At 44.0% G+C, this 20,002-nt stretch overlaps 1 protein-coding gene across 1 annotated transcript; it reads left to right on the plus strand.

Annotated features, from left to right (window-relative positions):
* The first annotated feature begins 1,105 nt into the window (after nt 1-1,105).
* heatr1 (HEAT repeat containing 1) lies at nt 1,106-19,458 on the plus strand. Its single transcript, XM_076299550.1, has 45 exons — nt 1,106-1,151; nt 1,587-1,740; nt 1,845-2,061; nt 2,177-2,318; nt 2,469-2,570; nt 2,660-2,806; nt 3,083-3,294; nt 3,482-3,612; nt 3,738-3,855; nt 3,969-4,073; nt 4,231-4,348; nt 4,519-4,626; nt 4,786-4,881; nt 5,016-5,104; nt 5,217-5,428; nt 6,064-6,185; nt 6,363-6,557; nt 6,836-7,001; nt 7,328-7,476; nt 7,660-7,852; nt 8,170-8,342; nt 8,599-8,757; nt 9,135-9,377; nt 9,478-9,609; nt 9,732-9,832; nt 9,965-10,111; nt 12,554-12,672; nt 12,805-12,926; nt 13,099-13,227; nt 13,358-13,588; nt 13,837-13,966; nt 14,108-14,268; nt 14,368-14,420; nt 14,536-14,659; nt 15,030-15,170; nt 15,859-16,166; nt 16,601-16,751; nt 16,989-17,147; nt 17,277-17,411; nt 17,524-17,628; nt 17,748-17,916; nt 18,186-18,340; nt 18,655-18,813; nt 18,952-19,060; nt 19,150-19,458. Exons 2-45 carry the CDS (start codon nt 1,599-1,601, stop codon nt 19,236-19,238), a joined length of 6,468 nt encoding a protein of 2,155 aa, XP_076155665.1. The 5' UTR covers nt 1,106-1,151; nt 1,587-1,598; the 3' UTR covers nt 19,239-19,458.
* The last annotated feature ends 544 nt before the right edge of the window (nt 19,459-20,002 follow it).

Consider the following 20,002-nt stretch of genomic DNA (forward strand, 5'->3'; position numbering starts at 1 on the left):
TTTTTATAACATTTGCAACTATTCAAATTAAATAATTATTTATTCTCTGTTCAAAAATCTAAAACATTTTCAATGCCGAATACAAAACAACTCAATTATGAGTAGATAATTTATTGTTTAATGAGGCTGAAGATTTAGCTATGTGTTGAATGTCAGGTAATTGTCTAATTTCATTCCAATTTCACAATGATCATGGAGGATAGCCTGGTTAACACCACTCATCTCAATTGCTAACAGGTTCCTCTGGGTTCTATATGGAGGATGTTCTGATGAAGAATCTGTTCATCACCATCATTACCACAGCCAATTCAACCAAGTTCAAATTGAACTATTGAAAAAAATAACTTTTATTGTCTATCACATTGCATTTAAAGAATCAAATGTGATTATGAGCAACAAGTGAGTAACAAGTACTTCATGCTCATATTTCAAATGTAGTGGAGTCAAAAGTACAGTATTTGTCTTCCAAATGTAGGCTATAGTGGAGTAAAAGTCACAAGTATAAATGTAAAAAAAAAATGTAAAAGTAAAAAATAACACTCGAGTAAAGTAGGCTACAGATACTCAAAAATCATACTTAAGTACAGTAATCAAGTAAATGTAGCCTACTTAGAATTAGGCTACTGTCCACCCCTGAACAGAGGCATGGCATAGAGACATCTGAAAGCAGTAGGCCTAATCTCATAAACTGTATGACATCTTGACTAATTAGTTAACAAAGTTTATAGCTGAAAAATAGTGTTGCTTTTCAAATTAGTTTAAAATAGAATTCGACTTGGCTCATGCAAATGTGGGTAGCGAAGCCCTTTACAAAAAAAATAACTATATTAGCCATTAGGCCTAGTGTTAAAGTAATTACATGTTTTATAGGTGAGCATAAGTTGAAGGTATACAGCATTCAGACTTGGCTTCTTGATCTTGAACACACATTTGATACAATATTTAATATATAATTGTATGTCAAAAATTAGAAGCCTACCATTGTGTAGCAGTGCATTAAAATGTGATTTATTTTTGTCCGATACGCTCATTAACTCAAGCCTATTCCCGACTTTTATTTTGAATCATAGATTTACCCGGAAGTACTTCCAAAGATCTATGACGTAGTGGGTCACAAAACACATGTGGATGCAAAGAGGTACTTGAACAAGGTATTGTAACAGATGTAAACATGCTGTAATTAAGAATTTATTACACAGTCACAAATATTCACACTTATTTCATTTACACTGAAGAGTGCACATCTTTCTTAGTTTATTCCGCGTTAATTTTGGAAGGAGACTTGCGAGTATATAACTCGAGAGTGTGTGACATGCTAACGTTAGTAGCAGGCTACTTAGCCAGTGACAAGTTTATGTGAACGAGGCTATATTAATAATGATACAGTTAAGGATATCTCTGTGTTCTTTTCTACAACCGTATACCTGTTCTTGTATTGTCGTATGTAAAATTTTTCCGAGTTATTAGTCATACAGTGGTTGTAAACCCCCCAGAGTCAACAAGTTAGGTTGAAAGTAGTGCCTGGATTTGAATGAATGAACATGTTGTGAAGACATGCACTACAGCAGTTATCTATATATTTTCAGGACAAATTCAAGATGACATCTCTAGCCCAACAGTTAAAGCGCCTGGCCTTGCCCCAAAATGACCCAAATCTGTTCACCCGACGGGAGATTGCATCCTTGCTCTTCAACCCTAAAGAGGCAGCGAGCACAGATAGAAGCACCTTCTATGCGCTTGGTGAGTATACCCTCGAATTCTTTCTATGGCAGAAACGTTTTATGAACAGACCTATATATCATGTAATAGTCTATAGTATAATATTATCTGTCTTATGTATGCAGGATGCAATGGACTGCAGGAACTACTGGGGATTGAGCCTGCATTTGAGGAGTTTCTAGAGACACTCTTCAGCAATGCCTCTATGGATCTGGAACGTAGTGTCCAGTCTAAAGAAGTCAATAAGAAGCTGGACAGCGATATTGACCTATTCCTCACTCGCCTTTCTCCCTACTTCATTTTGAAACCAGCACTGAAGTGTATCGAGTGGCTTTTGCATAGGTACTTTAGTCTAAGTTTAACATATTATATTCAGCTTGATATGGTTTGGTCTTTGAAATGCAGTAGTATTTTTTGTAATTAATAAAACATTGCTTTTTGTTTAACTTTTTTCCAGGTTTCACATTCATTTATACAATCCAGACAGTCTTATAGCATGTGCTCTACCGTATCATGAGACCAAAATATTTGTCAGAGTCATTCAGCTTTTGAATATAGAGGATCCAACTAACCGCTGGAACTGGTTACATGGACTCCAGGTATTTAGCGTTCCTACATACATTGTGTGTCTGGCCAGAAGGTGATATGCACTTTATGGAATAGATTCAGATGAAAGCATTTACGTTTTTTAAATCCTTTGTACACTATGTTATAGACCTTTGCTTGTGTGTTTTTTGCACTGCCCTCAGAAACCAGGTGTACCCTTGGCCAAAGGGACACTTCTGACTCATTGTTACAAAGATCTGGGTTTCATGAACTTCATCTGCAAACTGGTCACCAAGGCAGTCAAGGTAAGCCATAACATGGTGGTATGGTGGCGGTTTTAAGAGTGACTCTTTAAAGGCCAATCTCAAGACCTAATCATGATCACCTTTTGCAGGCGTACTCAGAATTCACCCGCGACGGTCACTGTGCCCAGCTCCGTGTGATCTTCTCGTTCTACGCATCCACCATCGTAGCAACTCTGGATGCAGCAGAAAAGATTACGGACTCAATCATCGCTAAGATTTTGCCCAACGTACAGCTGGTAAGATGCCATTAAAACATTGGAAGTCTATGATGACCAATGTGTTGAATTTCCCTAAAATTATTTTCAAGGCAGAAATGGTTAATGTCACATTTCTGTGCGTCAGAAATCATTTCAATCCCACCAGGACATGGCCTGCCAAGAGCCTAAAAGCTGGTGTTTTATACTAATGTGAAAGAAGACGATTTTAAGTAACAGCAAATGCCAGGTTAAAGTATATGGCGAACCACCAAGTAGAAAACGCTTACAATATATCAATGCAAATCCTGTTACCAGGGCTTGAAGTCCTCCCTTGTGGACTACAAGGCGGCCACCTACATGATAGTGTGCCAGCTGGCGGTGAAGGTGGTCATGGAAGCGCACCTGGTGGACTCACTGGCCGTGCAGGTCAGCAAGTCTCTGTGCAGGGCCCCGCTTCTGGCCAGAGAAGGCCTGGGCTGCCTCATTGTCCTGCTGCAGAACCAGAAGGAGGGAACGGTGGGACCAAAGTGAGTATGGACTGCCAGCATCGCAAAATGATGTTATATCTCAGGGTGATGCTGAGACACATAAGAACATCTCTCCTCTTCTGGGACATTGGCTTTATTGAGCACCATTTTTGTAATCAAAGGAAATAGGAAGCACCCCCAGTTTTGGTGTTTAATGATGTTAAATGTGTTTTTTTTTCCCTCTCAGAGCATACGGGCACTTGTGTGGGGTTCCTGACCTGATCCCCACACTTTCGAACATGGCATCATCATATGACATCAGTCCTCTCCTCCGTTACCTCCTCCCTCTCCTCGTTCACTCTGTCATCACTCAGTCGGGTCAGTTGGTCACAGCAGTCAAAGCTATTCAGTTTAATTTCAGCATTTGGATAGGCAATTGTATGGGACATGTACGGTGTGTTAGTAGTAGTAGCACCCTAATAGGATTCACTGGTGTTTTGCAGATGAGAAGGAGGAGATGCAGACAGACGTGGCCTCAGAGACCAGCAGCCACAGGAGTTTATTCAGCTCTCTCCTCCAGGAGGTTCCTCTGACCAGCAGCCTAAATGCCACAGTAGCCAAGTAAGGCCTGTGGAAGTAGAACATTACTAAATAGAATATATTTATCATATGTCTTTCATTTCTTAACTCCCCTGTTCCTTCACCCTTTGCCACTTTGTTCTGTCTTTTTCCAGGTTGCTTCTAGAAGAGTACCTCTCCCATGGTAACCAACTGCCCTCAGAAGAGATCTCCTCCCTAAACCAGCAAATGCAGCCAGTGGTGCGACTCTTTGAATCAAAGTAGGTGTTTATTCTCTCTGTCTTAAACACTTAAACACAGTCTGAAAGTTTCAGGAGAGGATGTACTTGATACCCCTCTGTATACTGTATACGATTCCTGACTTGTCTATGCTTTGTCAGTAGTATTGTGATTTTGATGTTGTGTGTAATGTTGTAGGTATCCTGGAGCTCTGGATGCTGCTTTGGACAGTCATGTCCCAGATGTCTCTTCTTCCCAGGACAGAAGCCTTTTCCATCAGTTCATATCTCTCTCCATGAGTAGTGGCAAATATGAGGTACCCTTGATGAGTTACATTCAAACTAGACTGTGTTCAGTTGTCTGTTTTTATTAACCTGTTCAGCGATTTGATCATACCGTTTGTGGCGAGAATGGCCATACTGTACATAAATGGGTCGTGGACAGGGCAGATCATTATAACTGTATGTTATGTACTGTTCCCTGCAGATCCTGGCTGATTCGGACACCTCCCTTATGCTCAGTCTGAAACACCCCCTGCCTGCTGTGAGGAACATGGCTTTGGAGCACCTGAAGGAGGTCCTCCGCAAAGGACAGGTGGGTCGCGTGAACCATTTACCAGTATGTTAGTCAGTATGTATATGTAATCCCACTGTGGACAGCCAGTTCTGTACTATTAAGTACCTAAGCTTGGAAGTAGCATCCTTCACATTCCTGTCACATTGATGTGTCCTTGTGCCTGATTTGTCCTCCTAGGAGGGCTTTGACGAGGCCTTCCTGAAGGATGCTTTGCTTGAGCGCCTTGAGGATCACGTTCCTGATGTGGTCTCTGCAGCCTTGCAAGCTCTTGAGGTAAAGTGGTGTTTATATATATATATTCTACACACTAAATACACTAATGAGGAAGTAACAGTATGAGCAAGTCCATCTTCCTGTATTGTGTTGAACTGCCATGCTAATATAATCTCCTTGTCCTTTTAAAACAGCTATATGTTGACCGCCTGGACTGTGAGGACACAGTTTCCAGTTTGCTCTCACTCCTTCAGCGCACTGACCTCACTGGCAAGGGAGACTGGTGCGTACCGGGCCCGTGTTATTTAAATGCTTTCACAGTTTTACCCTTTTCTCAGCTAGCTTCACCATTGCGTTAATGTTTGAGGTAACATTCTGTGTTCTGTGTGGTGGAGGTATCCTGTGCTGAAGCAAGCCATCCAGATCCTGGACGACCCCCGTGTGGTGGAGGGCAACGCGAAACTGAAGGCCCGTGTAGGCTGGGAGCTGCTGCCCTACCTGGTGGTGACGAGCCCCGTGCCGGACTCCCCCGAGCTCCAGCTGGCCTGCCATGTGGCCCAGACCTCCCTCCTCTCCCAGCTCCCCCTCACCAAGGGCTGGGCCAATGGTACGCAGTAATCAGTCAATCTATCTATCAATCAATCAATCAATCAGTGTTTATTTACACTACCAGTCAAAAGTGTCGAGACACTTCTATTCTACTCCATTATAGACAGAATACCAGCTGAGATCATTTGCATTGTTTTTTGTTATCAGGGCAGCAGTTTTCAGATTACATTATGTGCTTACATAATTGCAAAGGCACATTCTGTTTACTAATCTGATATCATTTTAAAAAGCTAACTGAGAAAACATTGGAGAACCCATTTGCAATTATGTAAGCACATAATGTAAACTGCTGCCCTGAGCAAAATTGCAATACAAAGTGCTGTACAGTAACCATCATGGCTCACAGAGAGGCATACGTGCACATGCATATTTTGTCAGTAAGGGGTTTTCTTCATTATACAATTGAATTTGTACTGTATGGTTGTGTTCATACATGTGATGGTGATCAGTGTTCACCATCACATCACCATCAGAGTGGGTTTTGTGTGTGATCCATAAGTACCCATGATCAGGAAATGGACTTGTCTTCAAAGTCAATGTTAGTGGAAGGCAGAAATAGCACTTATCTCACTGCTGTATTAACTGCTGGCTGCTGGTGTTGCTTGTGTCATCTTAATGTGTACTGTTGTCCAGTGCTTGAGGAAGTGCTGCAGAAAACCCTTGAAGCTGACATTGTGGGAGTGGCCAACCAGCAGCTCATACTGACCCTGACCAAAAACCTGTCCGCCATGGATGCAGCCTCAAAGCGCACCACTGTAAGTCTGCAGTCACACACACACACACACACACACACCAGTGCTGTATTGTGTTCGTGTGTGCATATTAGTATATGAACCCTTATTGAGTTATGTGATTTGTGTGTGTGTGTGTGTCTGTGTGTGTGTCTGTGTGTGTGTGTGTCTGTGTCTGTGTCTGTGTGTGTGTGTGTGCAGATGGAGGAGGTGGCGCAGGCTCTGGAGAAGCAGAAGAGTGGGGTGAGGGAGAGGGCTGCGTTTGTGGTGCTGAGCCACACGCTGCTGCAGGGCATAGTGGACCTGAGCGAGACCCAGCACCTCCTCACTGCCCAGAGGCTCTACAGCCTGCTGGAGCCCGCCGTCATGGAGCTGCTCGCCCGGCCTCCAGAACAGGTCAGACAACTGGACACTCCAGGGCCATTATACCGAAAGACATGTTGTGATGGAAATGATGATCAGAAAAGTCAGTCATTATCAGGCCTATTAGTATTCATCATAACATCTTTCTCTGTGTTGCTGCAAGTCTCATAAATCTGTAATGAATCGCAGTCATATTCACATATGAATATTCACTTTGAATGTGCTCCTCCGTCGTGTAGGATTGCAACTATTGTTCCCAGAAATAACCAGAACCTGTGTCTGTGTGTTTATCGTTCGACGTTGTTTCCCAGGTGCCTGTGGGAACCTGTCCCCCGTCTTTTGTGGCGGAGCATCTGGGAGAGTACCTGCACCTGCTGCGCTCGGGCCAGGACGCCCAGAGAGAGCAGACCATGCTGCTGGTGTCCCTCCTCAGCCAGTTCATCAGCAGCCTCAAGAGCCCCCAGTCTGGCTTCAAAGGTGACCCTTCACATGATTTGATGTCATTGTCTCTGCTGTGTGCATAATGTTCGACTCAAAGATCTGTAGCTTTGGTTGTAGATAAACTGAGATCTACTGTACTAGATGTACTGAAGTATAAAGAGGATTTAAAAAAGCCGCTTCCATCAATAGTGATGTCTGATGGATGGTGAGTTATGCTGCATAATAAGTTGTACACACAGTGTACACACATCCACAGTTTAAGGTTTATCTATAATTGAATCCTTATATGAAGCTGAGGATGAAGCTGTAGCACTGCAGGGCATATCAGGACTGTGTTTTGACCTCTGTTACATGTCTTGTAGGGGAGACGTGGTGGAACCCAGAGAAGCTGGACACGAGTACATGCTGTTACCTGCGCCTCCTGTGTCGCCTCTTTGACGCGGTCATCACAGGTGCCAGTCAAGGACCTCTGACCTCTAGCTTCAGGGTACTCCTGCAGCTGCTCTTCCAGGTGTGTGTGTAAAGGACCTTAGAGTGTTGCATTAAGCTCTTCTCGCGTCATTACTAATCAAAGCACTGTCCCAGTATTGTTTTTCCTGTGGCTTCAAAACCTCAACACAACAAACAAGCAAACTAAGTAATAAAATAATGGCGCACGTTGTGACCATAAGTCCTAATGGTTGGCGTGTTCCAGGTGCACCTGAGCAACACTCTGGAGCTCTTCAAGTTCCTGTCTCTGCTGTGGGGCTACAGCTGCAACCTGAGCGACCAGCTGGAGTGTAAAGTGAGTGCCATCCTGCAGACCCAGGCTCTGTACGTGGGCAAAGCCCTCCTGGCCGCCCAGTCCCCCCCGAACCTCACCGCGTTGGCCGCGGACTCATCTCCAGGTATCCAACGTCAAACCATCAGTCTCTTTGATTTTGATTGTTTTGAACTGTGATGGTAATTTACCCAGCGTGTTTATCATAGGTATTTGTTATAATGTTTGATTATATTAAAAATATGTTTTCCTGAAATATGGTTTGTAAAGTAAAGTTTAGTATATTTCCTGTATTCAGTAATAGAATTCAGGCAGGCATGTATTATGTAATTTAGAGATGACATTGTGTCATTATAAGCCTCTGTTCAGTGCCTAAACAGTACTGTGTGTGTGTGTGTGTGTGTGTGTGTGCCTGCCTGTGTGTGTGTGTGTGTTTCCCATCAGTGGTACCCTCCCTGCTGGTGTGTCTGTGCTCTCCAGTGTGTGAGGTGCGCAGGGCAGCGGTGGCCTGTCTGCAGGCCCTCCCGGCGGCCAGCTCCTCTCCGTTCATCCCTATGGTCACGGCCCTGCTTAAGGCCACAGAGGAGCTCATCTCTGACCCGGCCTACCTCAGCCAGGTCAGCTAGCCAGGCCCAGCCTACACAACCTACACAACTATATTTCACCCAGATGCAGTTTTCCTACCCATACCAACAGAATATTAAACGTTCCTATTAATATATATTGAAATATGCTAACCTTGTCCGGAAAGCTGGCCTTTGAATATTACATGTCAAATTTAAAACTTATTATTGCTGATTACTGTCAAACCCCAGCCTCCCATAACATGATGGTAAATGTGCTTGAGCAGAGGCTAATGTCTTTTCCCTGCAGGCCCTCGGGAAGCTGTATGAGGAGGCCCTCTCGGCAGGAGCCAAGAAGAGCAAGCAGCTGGTGGCCGTGGAGCAGCTGGTGAAGTGTGTCCAGAGCCCCAGCTGTCCAGCCTACATGGGCAAAGCCTTGCTCAGGGCTCTCCAAGAGGTCAATGGAGAGGTGAGACCAATTTCTTTTAACATGACTACTATACTGTGACATTTAAAGGAACACGCCAACTTTTTTTGGATTATTTTCCATCTTCCCCAGAATTACATAAGAAGAAGTCTCTTCTCTGTGGTGCAATTACCCAGTTTAACACCTTTAGCCTAGCCTAGCATAATTTACTTGAAGTGGGTTATACTAGTTAGCCTATAGCTCCCTTTCAGGTAATTTAGCTAAGTTGGTGTATTCCTTTAAGGACTTGATTCCAAATTAGTGTCTGCTGCTGCACTGATATCATATTAGATGTCACCACGTTCGTATTTCCACTGTAGTCCTATGGGCTTGTTGTAGCCATTAACTGAGATATTGATTGTCATTGCGGTCCTGCGTAGAGAGTGCTGGCCATCGTCCTAACCCCGCTGGATCTTCTGCTGGACCAGTTTGGCTCCGACATCTCTGCATTCGAGGGCGACGAGGGCCTGCTGGTGCAACTCATGCTGGGCAAGTTCGACGAGCAGTCGGCCCCTCTCCTGGCCAGCGAGCCCCGCAGCCTGGACGTCCTCCTGAAAGCCATGGGCACCCGGGCCCAGCCCTACCCCACGCTCCCCAGTGTCCAGGTCATGGGTCTGGAGAAGGTGGGCTCTTAGTGCTCTAGTGGTCTAGTAGTATTTTGTAGTGCTTTTTCTCCCTAATCCTCCATAGCCTCAGTCTCATGGAGAAATGTTTTGTCTGCAGATTACCAAGGCCTTCTTCTCAGCTCTTGGTGATGAGAAGGTCCAGCAAAGAATTCTGGGAGTCATGTTTGATTTGCTGGTGGATTGCAAGAATCCAGTCTGTGCCCAGACCATAAACAATGTCTTCAAAGCGGTAATGTCTGAAATCTCATTAGAGTGCACTGCATGTTGTTATATTACTACTCGACATTTACTCGTCTCAGCAGTGGCCTGAGAGATGACCCCAAAATCATTTGATCTCCTCCTGGTGTGTAGATCGCTGTGGATGCTGAGCTGGTGGCTAATGAGTTGACGCCTGTAGAAAAACCCAAAGTGTCTACGAGCGTGGTGCAGACTCGCAGGAGTATGAGACTGAAGTAGGTGCCACTCCATGGACAGGCTCATCCTCCTCAGGAGGAGAAAACTGACCTCTAAATAGAACGGATCTTTACTATCTAAGAAACTTTGTCCCGCTTTATAATGTGCCTGTATTGCTGTGCGTTTTGAAGGAAAGGGCAGGACGCGGCGGCCCCTGCTGAGGAGACTGCGTCCGTCTCCTGGCAGAGGGTGACCCTCATCCTGGAGCTGCTGCAGCACAAGAAGAAGCTCAAGAGGCCACAGATCCTGGTGCCAGCTCTGTTTAACCTCCTGGCCAGGTATGGAGTGGTGTGCAAGATCTCTGTCTCCTGTCACAATGCCTTTGGCCACTACTTTTCACAAATCTAAGAAATACTTCAGCTTAAAAAGTAGACCCATAGCTTGAAGTGGGCCAGATCGGATGAATGCGGTAACCTCTTCAGTTTGTTCATTTAGATTTTATATTTTATTAACGAAATTACTTACCTGATGAAAATGATAACGAGAACATACTGATATGTAAGAATAGGTCTAACCAAATTCGTGCTAAATTCAGTCATATTACATTATGCATACAGCGTCCACCCATTCTTCTCGGCGGAATATCTCACAAACTCTTGACTGAACACATGACAAACTATCAAAATAAAGAGCAGACCTTACCAAATACGGGGATTTAAAGCATTCCGCTGTACAATAAACTAAACTGTTCCTGAGTAATCCGGTTTTGAAATTACAGCACATTTCTACATGGTCTTTGGTCTGTAATTCTAATGTAATAGCAACCCAAAATATAAACTTCTTGTCCTTATCAAAGAATCAAAAGTTGGTCTTGGCATGCACAAACTGTGCTTTTGGGTACACGGCATCTGCACGTATGCAAGAGCAGGTTACTTCACAAGTCACAAATGCATCCAGTGGTTCAGTGACAACATTTAAGTGAATAATGCAATTCATTGCCTAATTAATTCATAAAACTCATTGGGACAGCTTGGTATGAATCATTAGGATGCAGAATTATATTTGAGAAATTAATCGTGGAGAAACATTAAGATCACTACAAATTGTATCTGCTTTATTGATGGTTTTTGATGGTTAAGTCCTTGTCAATCGTTCACACAGTCAGCCGTCTGCTGCTGTGTCTTGCTCCCTGAAACCTCCTCCTGGGGACAGAGTCTTTGTGGTTCTCTCTGGCACTCCAGAAATTGGCCTCCCGCTCAGCCTCCTCCTTCCTGTCTCCAACCTCTGGCCTCAAGACTCTCTCCTTTTCTTCTTTGTCTTTCAGTCCTTCTGAAGCTAAACATAATGGGGGAACAATTTATTAAAATTCAATGCTGAACCATTTTGATGTTTTAAATGTGAGCATACTTTTTACGTAGCCCACTTACTGCTCCGAGCTCAAGTCGGTTCTGGTGATGCAAGGCTACTTCTTACACTCAATAAGAGCAGATGTCTTCTACTCACCCAGAGTCGAGTCCACTTTATCTAGGAGACTGTCGAGCACAGCTTTCACATCGTCATCCCTCTGCTCATTTCTCTCACAGTCTTCCAACTCTTTGTCCAAGAATCCATCAAGGTCATGAAGAACATTTAGGACGTCTTCTGGGATCTCCATGGGCAGAGTTAGTCCTTCTGCCCTCTCCCTAGCCCTCTTGTCCAGGCCAGTTCTGCCGTCCTCGACTTGCTTCAGCTCCTTTATTAGGAGCTTTTGGAGTTCCTTTTTGGTCTTTTTGTTTTTATTTTTATTTTCATCCATGGCTTGTCCATGTCCATCAACGTTAACCCCCAAAGCCTCCAGCTCTCTCTTTAGTTCCTCCAGTCTGTATTTTTTCACGTGCTTCTTAATGGCTCTATCTGAGCTGTGCTCATCCTGCCGTGCTGCTAGGCAGCAGGCTAAGAACCAGCAGAACCACATTAAAATCAGATCACCAGAAATCAAAGTCCGAAAATTATTTTATCAACAAATCTGAAACCAGCCAACTTCTACACAAGCTCAAGAAAGAATGAACAAAAGTTCCAGTTACCCTGTGCTATGTGTGTCTATAACATTCTGATGTTGCGTAGCCACCTTTGTGATCCTAAACAGAATGGTATGATACAAGACTATGTTGTACTCATAATATCTGTTCTGGGTTGGCAGGTCTGAGTATTCTTGTAAATTGCTAAGCCATAGAATATCCCACCAACATGATTCTTATATTGCTAGATTCCAAACAATCCTACCTAATAATGAATAGTTATTTCTACTGACATGCTTCCTTTGACATTAATGCAAAAAATATTTTTCTTTGATATAAAGGCTGACATAAGAGACATATGCCAGTGTTATCCCATTATACTTTCTCAGATGGGTAAAAATCCATGACAGTCCTGAAAAATACAACAAAAACAAGATATAGCATGTATAGATGGCCCTTACAATGACAAATCACACTGCCTAGGCCTCAAAGGATTAATGCTTCATTCCGTAACAGCACAAAAGGGTTCAATTTATGTTCTACACAGCAGTATATGCAAGCAATTCAATTTGGTTCAATATGTTACAAAATACTTCACTAAATTTATATTGTACACAACAGTATCTCTAAGAACTTTAATTGCTCAAAAAGAATCAATTGTCGTTGAATAAGTCGACCTATACTAAAGGATGTACTGTAGGCTATTATTAAGTATGCCATTTGTATAAATTAGAATGAAATCTGTTGTGTTGTGTTTTCATGGCGGGTGTTTTTTGTTTCTAGGAGTCTGGAGGTGCAGTCAGCAGAGCATGGCAACATGGAGTACACCAAACAGCTTCTTCTCAGCTGCCTGCTTAACGTCTGCCAGAAGATCTCTCCCGATGGCAAGCCAGTCAGCCAAGGTACAAACATCTGATGTCTTGACCTATGTGACCTGAGGACATGCTACATGTAGTTGTGTTTGGTTTTGGCTAATGGCTTTATTATGAACCACGGTCTGAACTGAGCTCCTGTTTGTGCTTGTCTCCTCACAGAGGTTCTCGACGAGGACAAGATGAATGTGGAGCTTGTGGTTCAGTGTGTGAGGGTGTCGGACATGCCCCAGACCCACCACCACGCTCTGCTGCTGCTGGGCACTGTGGCTGGTATCTTCCCTGTGAGTACCGCCCCTTGTGGAATGGATCGACTTTTGTTTTAGTGCTATGTAGCCTTTTAAGTGTAATGTTCAGTCTAGTATAGTCTGCTTTCGGCTCTCGTCGTGCTCAAAGATAAAGCTAGGAACCTAAACTAAATAACTGATGTTCCTTGTTTCGTGTCCCTTTTTACAGGAGAAGGTCCTTCACAACATCATGCCTATATTCACCTTCATGGGCGCCAACATCATGCGCCTGGATGATGCCTACAGCTTCCAAGTCATTAACAAAACTGTGCAGACAGTCATTCCTGCTCTCATACAGGTAAGTGAGCTCTGTCCACCAGCAGTGCAGACCATGGCCAGTCTGTCTGACCTTGGGCTCCTAGAAAAAGAGCCCAGTTGCTTCCTTTTGTCCTGTGGTTTTGAGACAGTGCGACTTGTGTCCTCCTCAGGCCTACGAAGGCGGCTCTGCCCAGTCCGAGGCCCACATGGAGTGCGTGGTGACCAAGATCATGCACGTGTTCACGGACGCGCTGCCCCACGTGCCCGAGCACCGGCGCCTGCCCATCCTCTCCCAGCTGATGGTCACCCTGAGCCCACCCCGCTTCCTGTGGATGCTCCTGCTGCTGCTGTTCAAGCAGCACGCCACCCAGACCTCAGCCAACGTCAGCGCTACAGAGAAGGTAGGCAGACAGATAAACAGGCAGACGCATCAAAATTGATATCAACAAACACAAGATGGAGATGCCACAGACAGGCAGAATAAGGAAACGTAAGAGGAGCCAGTCTGAGGAAGTTTAAAACTTTTCAGCCTAGATATTTTGGGTTATTGCATATATTGCTCCTAAACAGTTTTATTGAATTATTGTTGTTTGTGAATGTAACCCTAACATACATTACTGTACACATTAACTGAATTTGTAATGTATAGGATTTGGCTCTGGAGAACGATGTGGACTTCTGGATTTCAATCTGCTGTGAATTTGAGGTGAAAGACCAGCTCACATCTCTCATTAAAATCCTGAAGTATCTCATGGTATTGCCTCAAGACAAAGAGGATGGTGAGCAAAAACTCAGTACCCCTACTCATCACACACATTCCAGTATACAATGTTTATTTATTATTTATGCAAATATATGTCTGATTTTGATGGTCCATTTCTATTCTGCTGAGGCCTCACCTATAGTGTGCATATTAATAGATTCTGACACCAGAAAAGCACGGGCCAAGAAGACAGAAGAGACAGCCATGGAACTCATCTTCAGCATTGAAGCTCACAGCAGCAAGGAGCTTCGCCATTTCAAATTCCTGTCTGTCTCCTTCATGTCCCAACTACTGGCCTCCAACCGCTTTGTTGGAAAGGTACGTATGTTACCAGTGGATGAGCATGTAAGAGGTTTAGTTTGTTGTCTTTTGAAAGGTCTCCTATATGTTTTTGCTGAACCTTGTGGTATCCTTCAGGTGGCAGATCAGGAAGAAGTGTCCATTGAAACCATGCAGGCCCTTCAGCAGAGGTACACATCATCTCACTCATATTCATGAAAAGCAGATTGTCTGCAGCAAATAGTTAGGAATTGGTATACCATTCTTTCAGTCAAATTGATTTTTCCTTTTGTCGTTGGTCCCCAGTCTACTTGAGGAGATTCTGTGCTACATTCACACTGTGGCTCGCTGTGTGGAGGACAACTGCAACAACCCCACCGCCAAATTCTGGAGAGCACTGCTCAACAAGTCCTACGAAGTCCTAGACAAAGTAAGAATCTCACGTCTGTCGCCACCATTAAAACGATGGTTACGTATGTAACCGCGGTTCTATGATTTTCGGATGACCGCCAGAGCTTGGCAGTCACTCGGAAGGCGGACGAGAAGATTGCCAAGAGGTCACTTCCGGGGTGAGCGCACCTTAAGTACCGGGGTCATGCGTCACCCCATGTCACGAGTGACTTTGTTGATATAAACACTCGTGCACGTGCATGTGATGGAAATCCAGGTGCTGAAAGCGGTCAGTAGAAATGAAATAGAACCAGACGACTGGGTGTAGTGAACAGCGATGTCTAAGATGATGTGAGTTTCCGATTGAGAACACTTGTGCTGTGTCTGATGTTCTTTTCTTCCCCCTACAGGTGAACTCTCTGCTCCCCACAGACACCTTCATCAAGGTGATCAGAGGCCTGATGGGGAACCAGCTGCCCTCAGTGAGGAGGAAAGCCATGGAGCTGCTCAACAACAAACTACAGCAGAAGACTCAGTGGCAGGAAGAGCAGGTCAGTGCTAAATAGACACGCACATGATCTCATTAGTTAAATCAGTGCTTCTTAAACTGGGGGTCGCCAAAAATGTGGGAGGGGTCGCAAAATGATTGCATTAATGCATGGAATACATTTCTAAAGGTTTTTAGTCCAACATATTTGAAAACTGGGATAATCAGTAGCTCTAGATGTAGGCTTCCAATTCAGTGTTTCCATAATGTTCTTTTTGAAAGTGGAGGTTCTGTTTACGCAAACGCAAACTCAGACCTCTGCCTCTTGCAATGATGAGCCTGAAGATGCTTACCAGTGACAAAACACCCTGCAGCCTTTTTTCACCACAGGAGCGGCAGAAATACATTAGATGACTGCTAGTTATCTTTTGGAAAATAATAAATCAGATTGTCAAAAGCTGCTATTGACATTAATGCCTTTGGTGTTGACATAGCCTACCTATGAGAGGAGACCATTTCCGCAACATTGTCCAAAGAAAAAACACATTTTGCCAGTTAGAGAGAAGGTGGTCGTAAGATTTGGCCTCTGTTTTTTGGGGGGGGTCGTGAGACAAAAAGCTTAAGAACCACTGAGTTAAATGACATCTTAGTTACCACAATAGACACGTCAGTTCACGTCAGCCCAACTTTCGAAGTGTATCATTCTACGCTCTTGCAGATAGGCTAGGTCTTAACCTTCCATTTTCCCCTAGGTGTTGGCATTGCTTCCACTCACTGGAGACCTGCTGGCCGTTCTGGGCCGCGGAGGCCCACAGCGTCCGGGCGAGACCCAGGAACAGGAGGAGCAGGCCATCAACCGGCAGACGGCCCTCTACAGCCTCAAGCTTCTGTGCCGCAGCTTTGGGGCTGGCCACCCCGAGGCCTTCGTGCCGGTGCTGAGCCGCGCTGTGGAGCTGCTGCTGCTGCCCCGCGAGGAGAGGAACGTGATGGGCAGCGCCCTGCTCTGCATCGCTGAGGTCACCAGCACCCTGAAGGCTCTGGCCATCCCACAGCTCCACAGGTCAGGAGAGAGACTGCGGATGAGATTAACAACTCAAGACTTGAGTCTAGGTTTAGAATTTAGGCTTTTCTTTTCTTCTTAATCTATTTCTCCTTAGTGTCTCTTTGTGCTAGTTTTTCATAAGAGCCACATCTCAGTGCTGCTCTTTAGATTCTATTGCTGCTGTTTTATGCAACTCAAAACGTGTCGTGAATGAGTCTTCTTTGCAGTATATGTTTTTTGTTTTGTTTTGAAAGAGAATTTATTGTTTTTGGTTGAGCTATTCATTAGAATGTGTGTGTTTCACTAATTCACGGATTGGGATAAATGCAGAGACCAAATTTCCCTTACATATACTAGAATTGTAAATGTTATGTCCTTACCTGATTTTGTAGTAAAATGTATGAGACGTCCTTTTTCGGTTAAACACTGATGATGCATTGTGGGTATTACAGACTGATGCCAGCGGTGCTGAACACACTGGCTGAGCGTAAGGACCTGCTATCCAATGAGATCTATCTGCTGAGCGCTGTAACGGCTCTGCAGAAGGTCTCTGAGACGCTGCCCCACTTCATCAGCCCATACCTGCTGGACACACTGCTGCAGGTAAACACCTCAGCAGCTTCAGAGCCCTACAAACACACAAACACAATACACACAATAGATTTAGGGAAGGAGACGTATCTTCTCCAAAAAAAAAAAAAAAACATTTGTTTTTCAGTCATTGAATGTAAATACATGTACATTATAAAGTGCAGTATCAATTAAAATCATCATGTTCCTGTTGAGTCTTCAATGACACTGCTGAATGCTGAAAGCTGATGCCCTTTTTGCCGTTGCCAGGTGACACGTCTGACTCGGGTGGCAGAGCAGACCACCACGTGCCCACAGCTGGCAGCACGCCTATCCTCACTCCGCACAACCTTGGCCACCAAGCTGCCGCCCAGGGTCCTACTGCCCACAGTTACCAAGTCTTACCAAAGTCTTGTGGAGTCCCAGCAGGTGAGTCGACGATCAGGTTATAAATTGAATCAGACCCTGAGACCATGGCACACTGAACAAGCTTACTTTTGCATTGAGAAGTTAGCAGTGCTTTAGAATTGAGCTGAGGTTTTAACCCTGTTTCCTCAGAACCGTCTTGGGCCATTAATGGCCATTTTGAAAGAACACATCGCTCACATGGAAAAGGACCTACTCAACTCCCACCAGTCAGAGCTCACCACCTTCTTCCTGTCAGCGCTGGACTTCCGAGCCCAACACTGTCAGGTACTCACCATGGTCATCACTGTGTAGTTAAGCGTGAATGTTCAATGAGGTGATGTTATTTAATTGGTGAATGTGGTGGTGTTTAAGTGGTGAATATTTATTTTCATTCTAGGGTGATCTGGAGAAGACCAAAGAGATTGAGGGCTCAGTGATCGATTGTCTGTTGGGCATGGTCATGAAGCTTTCAGAGGTCACTTTTAGGCCTCTCTTCTTCAAAGTAGGTTATTTTTTATATATTTATATTTTCCTGCACTTTCTGTTTGAAATTCATTCACTTTGTGTGCAAAATGCCAAGTGTTTTTCAGATGTTGATAATCAGCATTTGTCTGTTTGCAGCTATTTGACTGGTGCAAGACGGATGGCGCAGCCAAAGACCGACAGCTGACATTTTACCGCCTGTCGGACAGCATTGCAGAGAAGCTGAAGGGGCTGTTTGTGCTCTTCGCTGGCCAGCTGGTGAAGCCATTTTCTGACCTCCTCCGCCAGATTCACTCAGCTAATACAGGTGTGTGGTGACCTCTGAAGTTGTCATTTTAAATAAAACTGTAACTAAGCAAACTACCCAATGTGATCCTTGTCAAAAACAAACAGTCATGCCACAAACTAAACAGGTTGCTGAACAAAATGGTTCCTTTGTGGCCTATACGTGCATGCCCAAATACATTTGTGGTAACCTGGGTATTAGCGGCTTGAAGGTGTCCCGTTCTTGACTGATGTGTTTGTCAAGCTTCTGTTGATAAAATAGTTTTCTATATTCTCTTTCACGTCTGCTAGATGAAGCCTTCTTCGATGAAGATGATGACCAGGAGAAGAGTTGCCAACTGCTGCAGTATGTCCTGGACTGCCTGCAGAAGGTCTTCCTATATGACACAATGCGCTTCCTCAGCAAGGAGAGGGCTGACGCCCTCATGAACCCTCTTGTGGATCAGGTGAGAAGGGCTTTCATGACCCAAAGGGCCACCAAACCCATGCAGGCCAGCCCAGCAATCAGGATTAAGTCTAGTCCTAGACTAAAAACTCTTTTTCAGTTTAAATTATTTCAATGAAGTTGTCTTTTAGTCCAGGACTAGATTTAATCCAGGTCCAGAAAACCAACCCTTCATGTTTTGAATCAGCTTGTTTTCCAAATTGACATGAAATGGATAAATGAATACTTATGCTCCCCATAATCTCATAATGGCTCTGGTTATGGCAGTTCCTTCACTTTTTAGGGCCATCCTGATCTCTGAGTTTCTGTCCACAGCTGGAGAACATGTTGGGTGGAGAGGAAGTCTACCAAACCAGAGTCACCAAACACCTGGTGCCCTGCATTGGTCAGTTTGCCGTTGCTATGGGAGATGACACCCAGTGGAAGGTCCTCAACTACCAGGTCCTGCTGAAAACACGGCACAGCTCACCGAAGGTACAGTCCCTTAAATTGTGCAGATATTTGTGGAGAGCAATGCGAGGACAGTGACCTAATACTATTCATAGTTACCTAAGGCTGCCTTTCTCTCTCTTTCGTGATTTGATCATGAGTGTCTATTCCTGTTGTCCCCAGGTGCGGTTCTCAGCTTTGCTCATGGTGCTGGAGCTTGCTACGAGACTGAAGGAGAATTACATGGTCCTGCTGCCTGAAACCATCCCCTTCCTGGCTGAACTCATGGAGGGTAAGAGATTTTGCCAATCACAGTGTCTGTTTGTAATCTGAAGAGACTTGTGAATTGGTTAATATAACTCTTCTATTTTTATCTGCTAGATGAGTGTGAAGAAGTGGAACACCAGGTTCAGAAGGTAATCAATGAAATGGAGACCATCCTGGGAGAGCCACTGCAGAGCTACTTCTAAATGACCACTAGAGGGCGGCAATCGCTCATCCAGATGATGTCATCAGAGCAAGCTTGATTGTCTACTTGTCCTCATATGAATAACAACTGCTATGCATGAATGTTAAGTAATAAAACTCAGAGCTAAAGAAAACTGTAGAAATGTTTGCCTTTTCAATAAAAGGCCAAAAGTGAGAGTTGTATTTGTCTCTGTGCTTTGGTAATAAAAGAGAAAAAAGTTATGTGGTCTTTTTGTTTTGACTTCACAATGAAGTAACAAAATGTTCTGTAACTGTGTCATGCAATGTTAATGTTACTTTAATTTCAGTGCTAAATATAGTATAATTCATAATACATGAACATATTAGTTTTAAGTGTGATAATTTATTTTGTTTTAATACAGTCATTATATTGAGTGGAATCTTTACATTACAGTCATCTCGCATTGTGTGTTGCAATACCATTCAGTTGTAGGATGTAGAAGTAGGGCGACACTTCCCCTTCTACTTCTAAATCCATAAATGTAAAAAATAATTGGTTACCAGTACTATTACCCTACCCTGAAGAGACTGAAAACCTCGTTATGTCTTGTAAGGGATCCAGCAACACAATGTATAATGGGTTGCGTACATAGTGTGCTGTTGTGTGATGCCTAGAGACAGGCATTAAAATCAAGACAGTGCCACTTCAGTATTAAAGAGCTAATTCTAAATTGGATGTCAAACCTATCTGGTATTATGGCCAAAAATACAGAAATGATAGACCCATTTCTTACAGCTATAAACC

Source organism: Alosa pseudoharengus, unplaced genomic scaffold (genome assembly GCF_046254945.1).
Source record: "Alosa pseudoharengus isolate Yale_2024_CS ecotype anadromous, Long Island Sound unplaced genomic scaffold, YU_APseudo_1.1 YU_APseudo_1.1_scf_22, whole genome shotgun sequence".
Taxonomy (NCBI): Eukaryota; Metazoa; Chordata; class Actinopteri; order Clupeiformes; family Clupeidae; genus Alosa; species Alosa pseudoharengus.

What these genes read in the sequence shown, in the direction of transcription:
- heatr1 (XM_076299550.1), top strand. Translation starts at nt 1,599, where the DNA reads ATGACATCTCTAGCCCAACAGTTAAAGCGCCTGGCCTTGCCCCAAAAT. An exon ending in GTGCGACTCTTTGAATCAAA is followed by an intron (nt 4,074 to 4,230) that starts GTAGGTGTTTAT and finishes GTAATGTTGTAG; the next exon opens with GTATCCTGGAGCTCTGGATG. An exon ending in TAAACAATGTCTTCAAAGCG is followed by an intron (nt 9,610 to 9,731) that starts GTAATGTCTGAA and finishes CCTGGTGTGTAG; the next exon opens with ATCGCTGTGGATGCTGAGCT.